This window comes from Rhinolophus sinicus, linkage group LG17, assembly GCF_036562045.2.
Source record: "Rhinolophus sinicus isolate RSC01 linkage group LG17, ASM3656204v1, whole genome shotgun sequence".
In the NCBI taxonomy this organism is placed as follows: domain Eukaryota; kingdom Metazoa; phylum Chordata; class Mammalia; order Chiroptera; family Rhinolophidae; genus Rhinolophus; species Rhinolophus sinicus.
The window spans coordinates 11879088-11892124 of NC_133766.1; the positions used below are offsets into that span (position 1 = coordinate 11879088).

Consider the following 13037-nt stretch of genomic DNA (forward strand, 5'->3'; position numbering starts at 1 on the left):
GATCTCCAGAATATTTGGCCTCTCCGGATCCATAAAAGAAAAGACTTCATTAAAGGATTCCGACTCTTTTGCCAAGTAATCTGATTGGGTCATCCACCAAGCTCTGGGTCACCCTGTCTGTGCCTGTGTTTGGGTCAGGTCTCCATGCCTTGTCCTATCAGTTGTGCAGAATGTCAGAGTCACGTGGCAAAGCATGGGACCATTTTTCTCCAAAAAGAGGAAATTACGTGCTGAGCATTTTGAGACATGTTCTTCTCAAGGTTGGATGAATGATGAATTTAAAAAGAGATTTCACAGAATCATGTATTGTCTTCCAAAATATCAAGTTTTTGCTTTCTCCTTTTCTTCTGCTTTCTCTACGGAAACTATTTGTGGTTTCCAAATATACTGAGTATTTTTAATCCTTTGATTAGCAAGAAACAAAAGAAATACAAATTTTAAAAGGATTAAAAACAGACAAGCTATTACTTGCATGCATGATTAAATAAATCCATAACTAAATATACAATGGGTCAAAATTATCACGAAATATCACCAGTTATTAGGAGAGAAAAAAGTAGTTGTTAATATAGATACATAATTTAAATACTACTATCTTGGGAATTCAAAATGAGCATTTTAAAAGTTTCTTTTTTCCACGTGGCTTTAAAATTTTTTACATGAATACAATTTCCAAAAGACAAAGGAAAAATAACAAATTATAATTTGTTATAATAATTTTGTCAGAAATATTTGTCACAGAGAGAACACATCATGAGAGTATTCAGAGGAAGAACATAAGATTCTCTCCCACTATCCAGTGGCGTGGAAAGGGTACGCAATTCTGCTGGATTTATTTATCTGCAGTATTGTTGCAATTGAAGCTTGCACTGGATGGTGTAGAAAGTCCCAATTCCTCAGAAACTAGAGTGAGTTCTCTTCAGATATATCTGGATTTCTCCCCAAAATGAAAAAGTACCAAACTCTGGTTGAATTATTGTGAGATGTGCCACTACTCTTGCAACTTTCCCTCTTTGAGTAGATGTTGGTTATCTTTCTGTTGTAGAATTTTCTCAGTGACAATGTTATTATTCTGATCTTAATGCAAAGTCCTTGTTGTTCACTGACCACCCTGAACCTCTCTGGGGTAAGAGGACACCAGTCCTACCTGATGGCCTTCCGGTTATTGTAAGAGTATTTCATGAGCTCCTCTTAATAGGTGGGAAGCGTCACACCAGTTTTTGTTTTTTTTTTAAATAGTACTTTTTAAAAGTATGGTAGGAAAGTGATCATCTTCTTTTGGCCTTTCTACAGAAAGGAAAACAAAACATTGCATGAAGTGAGTTGCAAAGACATTGCAGGAGCCATCTCAGGGATGATAAGAGTGGACAAGAATTTCTGCATTTCATAAGATGGTTCACCTACCGGGGAAAGCCAGTGTTTTACACGTGTTCACATCATGACTTTTCCTGCTGTTCTTTCAGATGTCCTGATTGATTTCCTAAAGGAGGTGGCTGCTGCTGCCCCTGCACAGCCATTTTATTACTATCACATTCCCGCCTTGACAGGGGTAGAGAGTAAGTACTGCTTCTTTCCATGTTTCTTTCCCTCCCCCTCTCACATCTTACCCTATCGCACTAAGAAAACCCACTGCTTCCCACCCACCCCAGCATAACACTATTGATCAAATGGTTTCAACTGCTCCAAAAGAAGTCACTTATCAAAAATAAGTCAGCCCTTTTCAATCAATCACTGACATCACCTTATAATGGAAGTCGAGTATGAAAAAGGAGTTTACCCACAGAGGCACTTCTAGCAGGTACCCTGTGTCTATCACACACACTCTTCCTTCTTATATGGGAAGACACAGCCTGTAAGCCCCACTGGGAAAGGGACTGTGTCTACCTTGTACCTGCTGTATTCTCAGTGCCTGGCACCTAAGAAGGTACTCTGACTTTTCCCGACGTTGCTTCTAGCCTTTCTTTTGTTATTACTTCTCCATCAAGAAGATTGTTACAATTAGATTTAAAAAAAAGTTTCGATTCTTTTTTAAATCCCCTTCATTTCTAACTTCCTTAAAAGAAAAAAAAATTAGAAAGGGTGCTTTATAAATATCCATCTGTTGTCTTCATGGAACCGAAGACTTGGGGCTCCAATGTGACCAGTCCATAGGAACTGCTGGGTGAGGGCAGGTGATTCTGTGCAATCTGCAGTCCGCTCCAGCTGAGAACCGACGCCAGCAGCTCAGGGCAGATGTGTGGGGCTGATGAGATGTTACGTGGTATTTTCTGGAGGCGTGCAGAGTAATGCCACATTGACTGTTTTGAGCAGTACGTGCTGAGGAGTTGTTGGATGGGATTCAGGAGAAGATCCCCAGCTTCCAAGGGCTGAAATTCAGTGACACAAATCTCCTAGACTTCGGGCAGTGCGTGGATCAGAATCGCCAGCGACAACTGTCTTTCCTTTTTGGGGTGGATGAGGTAGGTCACCCCTTGGCCTATCCCACAGGTTAGTTTCCCTACAAAGCAATTGATGGAGCTGCTTCTATGGTAGCATCTTCTCTCTGTGTTTCATAAAAGTGACGACTCTTTGTCTGCTTCTGATTAGCAACTGTTGAGTGCTCTGGTGATGGGAGCAACTGGAGCAGTGGGCAGGTAAGCAGGACTCATGTTTCCCGGTGGTTAAAAATGGGTAAAGGGTTATATGTGGAAAGTCCTCCCAGAGAGGCTTTCATTGCCCAAATACTTACACTTCTCGCATGTACATCTTTTCTATAGAAGTTCCCTTTCTTTCCCACGTTCTTGCAGAGAATGAAGTAGGGCTTAGCAATTCAGTCGTTGTTATTAGAAGCATGGGTTGCAGTTAGAGGTAAGGGACAAGAGCTGTGCACAGAATTTCTTGGTCAGAAATTATTTGGTTACCAATAACAGAAACCCATTTGAACGAGCTTATGTGAGCTAAGGTGTTATTATAAAATACTAGGAAATTACATAAAACCCAAGAGGAGGAAGTGCAGCCAGGCCTAAGAGAAGATGAGAATCCAGAGCTACCAATCTCTCAACAGCCAAGGCAGCTTGTTCTCCTCTGGAGACGTTCCCCTCTGCATGTCTGTACCACTCTTTTTTCCCGCCTTCTTTTTTCTCTCCAGATGGGTATTCTCTGCTTCCACACGCATGTGGTCCATCATGGCTGCCCGGCCATGGAATCTCAGGATATCACTAGAGAGCACTGCCTAGTCAGGTGTCCACCTAAGGTCCTGTCAGCTGCAGCCAGGAGAGTAGAATCATGTGGCCCAATGCCTACTCAGTAGAAGGCTTAGGGAAGGCAGGCAATTCGATTAGCAAGTCCACTGCATGTGTTAACGTAGTTTATTAGATATGTGCCCGCATGCAGATTGATCGAAATATTTGCATTCACTGAACGTGCATTTCTTCCCTGTCAGAAAAATACAGGGGAAGCAGAATCATATTCATAACACAGCTTGGTGAGCATGGTCTTGACGAAGAGTAATTGAGTTGGATAGTCTTAATGGCTTGTTCATCAAGCCAGGACGGCCCATAGGGACATTTTTACTGAGGAAACCTGACTTGCTACATCCGCTGACCATGGAACCGTTTTTTCCCCTGGAAATTCTGATTTTTTTTTACTCTTGTTTTTTTTTGCCTCCATAGTAGGCATTTTAATTCTGTCAACACAATGTATAAGCAAAGGACATTGGGTTAGACTTCATGTCTTCCTCATTCTAATCACATTCTTCTCTATCTAACTGGGGACACACCTAAGATCCCTGGGATTCGTATTGTAGTATTCTGAAACTGCTCAGACGTTCATGTACATACTGTGACTGAGCGGTGTTTCACACCTACAGGCACCTTTTCTGAGCTGTCTTATTTCATTTTCCTTCCTTTATTACTGGATTATAATAGGAACATCGTGCTCTTGGAATCTCTTGCCGTCGACTCCAAGGTCTTATATGAAGAACACCCTGTTCTTGGCACACCAAGATAAACCTACTCTCTGATACTGGCTCACTAGATGAGAAGGCCTTAGCAACTGGAGAAACATTTTTGTTACGAATTTCTATCACCTATCTTTCTGCTTTCTCTAAGAATTCAGTGATTAGTCTATTTGTCTTTACTGGTAAAGATAGAGCTCTTTTTTTTTTTTTTTTAAGTTTGTAGGAACACTTTATCAGATCAAATAACTTCTTCTCACTTGCCTTTTTGTAATAGAATTGTAATAGAAGGCAACGTGAAGCGATGGAAAGTCTTTGTGGCAACTCTGTAGCCCGTCTTTGAGCCATAGTTTCTTCACGGTGAAGCAGAAACCAGGCCTCCCTTGCAGGCCTTTGAGAATATTAGACATGATTTATGTCAAGCACCTAGAATATAATAGGCACTCAATAAATGGCCTCTCATTTTATTAGTATCGTTATTAGTATAATTTTCCTAGAAACTGGTCTCTAGGTAACACATAAGTTGTCAGGAATTTAGGGAATCTGTTGGGACTTGCCCCTTTTATGTGGGGCTCCTTTCACCCAGCTCCTCAGCACAAGGCTTGGAGGACTCATCTCAGACTCTACATTTTCCCCACAATTCTTCTGTAGCTTTACGCCTTTGTGTGCTGTCCTGGGGCAGATGTTGGCCCCAGCAGCTCCCTACCAAGTACACTTCCAACTTCCACCTTTCTTTTTCTTTTTTCTAATGTTATCCTTTACCCACTTTTCTCCATTCCCTTGGGTGTTCTCTGCCTCCTCTTGGCACTGCTTAGAGTTGCTGGAAAACTCAGAACTGAAGACACCTGACCCTCTCATAGATTAGGGCCTAAAAATTGACTTCTGGAAGATCTGGTATATTTTTGCCTTTTCAGCAGTACAGGGGTTTCAAGATCTGCGCCTTTCCTCCTAGGTTACTGACCCTGCAGTATGTGCTGTTTTCTTTCCAGTACCTATAATTACCTGGGGAAAAAGACAAACCAGATGTTGGAGGCTTTTGAACGAAAGGACCTCTCTTCCGCCCTGAACCATCAGGTTAAACATTTCTTCCCTTCACGTACATCACAGCCTTTTGTCTTTCCTACTTGAGAAGTCTTCGTGTCTCTTATCCTACCATACCTGCCCTTATTAAAATGGCCTAGCTGCCTCTTTCTTTCCTTTCCTTCCGTTTCTTACTTTTTCTTGTTTCAAGTCAAACCTGTCCATCGTCCATCCTTCCTACGTATCTAATCAGGACAGGCCCCCTGTGGGAATGATTCCTCTCTATTCCTCTTGGAAATGACCTCATTTTTGTTCTATGTTCAAAGTGTTTTGGGGACTATAAAATAATAGTGATAGATTTCTGGGGAAATGACCACAGGCCATCCCCTTGAGGACATCACACTTGAGTCACCAGAGTATATGAAGAAGCTTTGAAGCTGGTAAACCTAAAATGGGGAGATTTTAATCCAAGGTCAGAGCAGGTTAGTTCTCTTCAGCTTGGAAATGTGGAAAATGGAAAACATCCACCAGGCAGGAAACAGGAGCCCGGTGGGTAATCCAAAAGGAGACGCTGGCTTTGAAACAGGAAGAGAAAAGCAGGAGTAGCTGATGTGTTACAGGGAAGAGCTCCGGGGAAACAGTGGCTGCCATGACTATCACACGGAGGACGGCCGAGCTGTCCAGAGAACGAAGCCTCACTGGGTAGAACCAGTCTCGGCAGCTGGGTAGTGTCTGTACTTCAGGTAAATGGAATGAGGTGGAAAGAAATAGGGTCGGCTCAAGAGAAAGACTTGAGGCTGAGAGGCATAGGGATTTTCAGGTTAACTAACTTGACGGGGAGGAGTACCCCAAGAATTTAAGTGGAAATGAAAGGTGTAAGCAGGATCAGAGCCGTCGGTCTGTCCAGAACACTGAGCCAGCCTAAATGCACTGCCTACTCAAAGTTTAAATAGCTTATTTAATACTCACCTTTATTCAGCCCCAGACCAGGTGAAACTGAAAGCAGAAATAGGACAGGGGCTTAGGAAGCTGTGCCAACTAAACTAAACATTGGCAAGACTTCGGTTTAAATTACGAAAAGAAGTCTGAATTGTGCGGACTCTGGCATCTCTTTCTTTGCATTCATGGTATTCATTTTCCTTGGTTCCCCAGAAAAAGTTACGTTTGAAAACTCTAACCTGTTCTGAGCTGAATGACAGGGAAATCATAGGATGGAGTAAACTGTGAAGCAATTATGATACGGATCCTTAATGATTTCTTTTTTTTGGCTGATCCACTTTTCATCTCATTTCTTTTTTACCTTTAGTCCCACTCAAATAAATCATCCCACTCAAAACAGTATTGGAAAGCAACTTAGTTTTCTACATTCTCCGTTTCTTCTTACAGGAGGCAAGTGTGAGTGGGTCTTATTTACTCATTTATTCACAGGCCAAGGACTGAGCTGAGTGCATAATTTCAGTACAGCTGGTCTCTGCCCTAAAGGAGTTTGCAGTCATGTGAAGAAGCAGACTATTCGTCACAACATGGTTTATAATATTAATAGTAAAAGATGGAAACAGCCCAAATAACCATCTCTAAGGAAATGGTTAAGTACATTATGTTTGAGTTGTGCAACCGAGTTATATACAGCCCTTTAAAAGGATGAGCTAATTTTGTATTTACAGATCTGGAAAGATCTTCATGATATTAAGTGTAAAAAAGCAGCAGAGTGCAGACTTGTGAATGTCACATGCTATAGTTCATGTGTAAGGATAAAAAGAACATACACCTATGTGTTTATAAGGCTCTGGGTATTAAAATTTTATTCAGCATTGAATTTTTGTTACTAGTATACAGTTGATTAAAACAACATCCAAGTAGAATGTTATTGAAAGTATGTCTCTTAATGAGATAAATAGGAGCTGTTTTTTTATGAATCAGGTCATGAATTCATGGGTGAATATTACTTAATGCTAAGATGAGTGACAGTTCAGTGTCAATACTATTTCCGGTTTTTGTTTTTAGAGAAATTAGTGCTGTGGAACCCTGTTCATATAAATTAGTAGGTAAGAATAGAAAAAAGTTTGTTATAGCACTGTCGCTCAATTCTTTTTGAGTCCTATGCCAAAAATCAGAATGCATCATCATTTAATGATTTTCAGCTGACAACCTGAATGGCAACATTGAAAGCAGTGTTGAAAGCAAAAAAATTGAAACCCCTATGATTTTTTTAGAGGATCTGTTATCCATTAAGAGGAATCACTCTGTCACTCTCTTTGTTGATGCCAGTACCAACATTTTGATTTGCTCCTTTATTTGGTTCCCAGAGGTGTCCCGGGACAATGATATGGGAGGTATGTCTGTGTTTTTTCAAAAGTGGGAGAAGAAAGACTGTGAAAGGGGAAATAGAAAAGGACAACCTGCAACCTCCATTATGTGCAATTTATTATTATGATCAATTTTTAGAAAATAGCATGTATGGAGGTTGAGGATCTAGAAATGTATCCCCAGAAATCTTAGCCTTGGCCAAGTGCCCCTTACATATCTTGGAAAGTACCCCAGAAGTGAGTTTACCCCAGTTTGAAAATGGCAGCACTAGCTGATACTTAATGTGAGCTAGATGGATAAAGGGTGTCTTCCCTTTCTGACCTCTGTGTTGTACAATTCTATCACTCGAACTTCTTTTCTGCACGGATCCATTTTATAAAGCTCATATGGATGAAATGATCCTACCTTACTTACGCTGGATGGCTCTCAACCATCCTCACGGGGCTGATTTTACTCCACTCTGACAGACCTTCCGGAAACTAAGGGGTGTGGGCTTTTTAGTTTGGGGTTTCTGTCATTTGACCTCTACATTCTTTAAATTGTGATCACAGTGATACTGACTATACATTTATGTGTTCCTTTCCAGTTTTGTATTCAGAGATTTATCAACTTTGTGGTCAAACTAGGTAAGTGTCCTGCCTTGTCTGCTACTGGAGAATGTAAAGGAAATGGACTTTCTTCAGGGAAAGTCATGAGGGATTTTGATCACTTTCTCTGAGGGGTCAGCAGGAGCACCTTTTAATGCTCTATTACAAATTGAGTTTTATCCCCAATACTGACCCTCAGGGCCAACCCTATATAGTGGTGAAGTAAACCTAGTAGGAAGGTCTTGGGCACCCTTCTCCAGTTTAGCACTTTGCTCACACCCCATTCTACACACACCCCCTTTTTTATTCCTTCTCTTCTACACCATCAGCCCTCCCCCCCTTTACTTCCCTCTGCTCATTAAAATTCTACTCCCACACTGTGGCTGATCTCAGCCTAAGTCCTTGGAGGAAGGCAGTCTGAATATAGATCTTACTAAATTGTGAATGACTGACAGCTCTCCCAAGAGTATTTACAACTTAAGAGGAATTTAGAAACACAAGTAAGCTTAAATGGATAGAGGATTGGATAATAGGACAATGAAAAATTTTAGGGAAATGCAGTAAATTTGAGTATGGAAACTTCTCCAGAGTCTCCTAAGTCTTATCCTATGATATGTGACAAATGCCAACATTCACTCCACTTCTGGAAGAGATTGGCCTTGTCTGAGAACCTGGGTCAAGTCCAGGGAAAGTTTTAGGTTTATTCTTGGCAAACCTCCTGCCTCCCTTTCAGAGCCTTTCTGCCTTTTCCTGGCAACCCTCCTGAGCCCAAGCGTCTATTATGCATTATGCCCCTCATTCTCACAGGCTTCTCAGCGAACTCTCTTCACCCTTCAAAGCCAGTGTTTCCCATTTGCTTTTCTCCTTTCATAATTTTTCTCCTATTTGTGTGCCACCAGTACTATTAATGACCTATTATTATCCCCTTGTCCTAAGCAATACCTTTCACAAAATGGTGGGTTTGGTATGATAGTTATACGTTACTGAAGCACATTAAAGTAGATACAGAACTATTGAATTTTTTAAGAACTAAAAGTTTGCCTCTCTCTATAAGATCATTTTGCATACCAGCAGTGATATTGTAACAGTTTTACAAAATATAGCTCTAAGATATTACCTGAAAGGATTAACTCTTTTGCCAGCATATTTGCATTGTAAAAGGGGACTCTTGAAGATAGTGTTTATGCTGTAAAAGAACATATCGTTAAAGAACTCATTTCAAACTTCCTTGGAAGTTGGAGTTTTCATGGTTTAGTCAGAGAGAAACTTATTTAAATAAACTTGTAGTCTTCCCATGGAGGTAGCTCCCTATTTGACCATCGATAATAAGCCTTTGAGGGCCATTTTACATTCATCAGATATGTTCTATGTATTTAATGATGCTAGTATTTTTCTTCCCAATGCTCAATTGCTATTGTAACTATATAAGTCATGTTTGACTTCTGCAGTTACAAGAGTGGTTACCATCAGCGTCCAGACACTTCTGATTACAATGAACTACTGCTTGAACAACATTGACCAAAGTGTCCACTTGTACACATTTTTTTGGCACCCCCCCCCGTGTATACACACACACACACACACACACACACACACAGGGTGCCAAAAAAATGTATACACATTTTAAGAAAGGAAAAAAAACTGTATTAAAATTATGCTGATGGTAACCACTTTGAGCACCTCTTGTAATTGCAGAAATCAAACATGACTTGTATTCATCTTTTGTTATCGGTATATATTGAGTATTACAATTTTAACACAGTTTTTTCCTTTTTTAAAGTGTGTATACATTTTTTTGGCACCCTCTGTATTTATATCTCTGTTGTATTCTGGATTATTTCCTGAGATCTACCTTCAAAATCACTAATTTTATCTTTAGCTATATTTTCTACTATTTAGTTTCACTGGTTATATATTTTTCATTTCCAGGATTTCTTTTTGGCTTTCCTTTCAAATCTTCTTGTTCTTTACCATGTTTCCCTGAAAATAAGACCTAGCCAGACAATCAGCTCTAATGCGTCTTTTGGAGCAAAAATCAATATAAGACCTGGTCTTATATAATATAGTATAGTATAGTATAGTATAGTATAGTATAGTATAGTATAATATAATATAATACCGGGTCTTATATTGATTTGTGCTCCAAAAGACACATTAGAGCTGATGGTCCTGTTAGGTCTTATTTTCGGGGAAACACGGTATATGCTTGAATCAGATCACTTTCGTGGACCATTCTGTTTCAGCACCTCCTCACCACACTGACCTCTATATTCCTGCGACCTTGGTCCCTCCTTCTTGCTTTTCAGTTGACTTTGAGTCTTACTCTGTTTTGTTTGACAATTTGTCAATTGGCTAAAATTTTTCCAGCATTTCTATGTATTTGAAGTAGGAAAAGGGATCCCCTATGGCTGCTCAGTCTGCCATATTGACTAGAAATGTTCCCATCTTTTAGTGTGCCTAATGCTATCGTAGTAGTCACTGTAAAATCCCTTCTTTGGGGTGTTTGTGGTGAAGTGGACAGTCTCAGTCACGTTTCCTCATTTATTTTTCTTTTCTAGGTTTTGGAGTGTCCCAGACCAAAGCCATCATGACTCTGGTGTCTGGGATTCCAATGGGCCCACCCCGGCTTCCACTGCAGAAAACCTCCAGGGAGTTTATTGAAAATGCAGAAGCTAAACTGAAGAGCCTGGGTTTGCTTTCTTTCACTGATTTAAAGGATGGAAACTTGGAGGCCTGTAGCTAATGCCTCTCTATCAAATCAGGGTGTATGCATTGAGATATAATCGACCTTGAATATTGCATTCAGTTCTCAAGGACTTTTTCGATGAGCTTGAACTAAACGCTTTCCTAGCAAATGGAATCTCACATCAATCAACAAGTATTTAAGTACTTAACTACGATCCTACAGAAGTTTTATTTTCAAAGGGGCAAAACTTCTATTAATACAAGGAATTATGAGCCCTAAGTCATTCAATATTTCACAAAATCTTTGTGGAGAAACATCTGCTTATATGGATGTAATGGAATCAAGAAGAAAATTGTAATTGATTAATTCTATCTGCTTTTGGGGGCTCCCACTATCTTGATTTCTGGTTCTTAATCCTATTTTAAAGTTTTCTAATTTTAAGCCACTGTAATGCACTTTAATTTTAATAAATATTCATTTGGAATCTAGGCCTACTCTGAGCTATTTAGGCAGGTATGGTAACTTTAATGACAAATTATGACATGTCTCAGCTGTGCACAGCTCACTTGGCTGCTCAGTCTAACTCTAGGACGCTTGCTTTTAGATCAGGTTGCCCCCAAAACATTGGATTAGGTGAAGACAGGCATAAGTTCCTCTAACGAAGGGGTCCATTAGGGTGGTTCTCATATTAACAAAGGCAAGGCCTTCCAAAAATAATTCAAGTTTCCACTTGTTGCTTTATGAGAACTTCTTAAAGCTCAAAGTTTCAAAGAACCAGAGTTCGGCCAGCACCGCAAACTTCCCCTTTCCCCACTAGAAGGAAGTGTCTTCCCTATAGTATCCTGAAATATTGGAAGTGAAGGCCACTGTCCCTTCTGCAGTGAGCCCAGGGGCTAGTGTTATTTCCCAGTCACACTTTAAAGCAGTCAGTTTTCTTCAGTGATAGGTTTGGGGTGGACCCAAAGATCTCACTTGAGCTTTCCCTATACCCCTTCTTTACTCTTTTCTTTCTCTGTAATTTATCACTGGCTGTTTAATCTCCTTTCTATCAAACCCTGGTGTTTGTTTTCTTGTAACAGTATATTGACAGTCAACCCTTAGTGATTTTAACTTTGACTATTTAGTCTATTAATTACCTAGGGTTTTTGTTTTTGTTTCTTCTTGAATTAGTCTGCTCATTGGGAGAGGAGAATTTGAAAATCATATCCATTCTCTTTATTTTTTATCTTTTAAAACTATAAAGAAAACTTTTTAAAATGAGAATTTGAAATTATCAGTGAATTCAATTATCTTTGCTAACTGTCTCTTTAATTGATCAGCTAGTTAAGAGTCATTATATTTCTGTCTCCTCACTCCTCTTTTTTTTTCAGTGAGGATAAATCTTGGGTATCCACAAAGCAAATAACTCTGTTTTTGATCTTCTAAAATCAGTGCTTGGAGAACTTTTAAGATGGTTAATGAGATTTTATGAACACAAAGAGAAATATAATCATTAAATCAAAATGACCAGTGGGGTGGCCTGTTAGCTCAGTTGGTTAGAGTGTGGTGCTATTAACACCAAAGTTGCCAGTTTGATCTCTGCATGGGCCACTGTGAGCTGTGCCCCCCCTTAAAAAAAATAAATTAAATAAAACAGCTTTCATAAAAAAAAAAAAAAAAAAAAAAGACCAGGGCTGAGTTGAGCTCTATATATTGTAATATCCAACTCCTTAGAAATGAACAAGTATTATATAGCAGTAGTTTACTAAAATTTTTGCATATTGTGAACTTACTATTATCTTTGAATTTAGTTTTTAATGTTAAAACTAAAGTGATGTGAAATGTTTCATCCAACACAATGTTATAGTCTTTTCACCCTCTACCCAGCATCTAGTTTGTAACAGACATGTTTCCTGAATATGCTCCTCTTGTGTTTTTTTGTTTTTGTTTTTGTTTTTGTTTTATTGTTGCTATTGTTCACTTTTCACTGAAGGTGTTAAGTTCTGGCTTTATGTGTGGATCTCCTCAGCCTGGGTAGGAGGCCTTTAGGCTTTGTCTCTTTTTTCCTAAGCCCCCTGCAGCTTTTAGTAAAAGGAAGCTCAAGTTCATCAGGGATCAGCAGGGACTCTCTCAGGGTAGGTGCTTAAATCAGGATTTCCTTGCCTCTTTTGGATTCATGTCTTCACTTCAGTTTTGTTTACCTGTATAGCATTTTCTTACTTTCTTGGCAGCACATCAATGCTTTTTTTTTTTTCAAACTGTATTCAATATTTGTTATTTTTCAGTGGTAGGCTTACTTAGGGCATATCCATTTTTTCCCCCCAAGCTTTGGAATCTTTCACTTTAGAAGTCTCTTTTAAATACAGCAAATGTGTAGTTTGCTGTGTGTTCCAATCTGAGAGTCATTTTTTCTTAATAGGTGAGTATAACTCATTTACCTTTATTGAAAGCTTTTCTAATGTAGTTTGCAGAAGGAAACATTTTGTTTATTCATGCAAATACAGTACATTCTATACTATTATCC

The 13037-nt window shown here is 39.4% G+C and overlaps 1 protein-coding gene across 8 annotated transcripts in view; it reads left to right on the forward strand.

Moving 5' to 3' along the window:
- The window catches only part of NPL (N-acetylneuraminate pyruvate lyase), a 28425-nt gene extending 17407 nt beyond the window's left edge, over nucleotides 1-11018 (forward strand). For 7 of the 8 annotated variants that reach the window (XM_019737094.2, XM_074322072.1, XM_019736824.2 and 4 more), the window contains 6 exons: nucleotides 1464-1556; nucleotides 2311-2459; nucleotides 2587-2633; nucleotides 4924-5008; nucleotides 7848-7887; nucleotides 10407-11018. In XM_019737094.2, the coding sequence (XP_019592653.2) occupies nucleotides 1464-1556; nucleotides 2311-2459; nucleotides 2587-2633; nucleotides 4924-5008; nucleotides 7848-7887; nucleotides 10407-10591 (599 nt within the window). In that variant the 3' untranslated portion in view covers nucleotides 10592-11018. The remainder of the gene's footprint in view (nucleotides 1-1463; nucleotides 1557-2310; nucleotides 2460-2586; nucleotides 2634-4923; nucleotides 5009-7847; nucleotides 7888-10406) is intronic. The other variant, XM_074322073.1, reaches the window with a different exon arrangement.
- Nucleotides 11019-13037: the final 2019 nt, after the last annotated feature.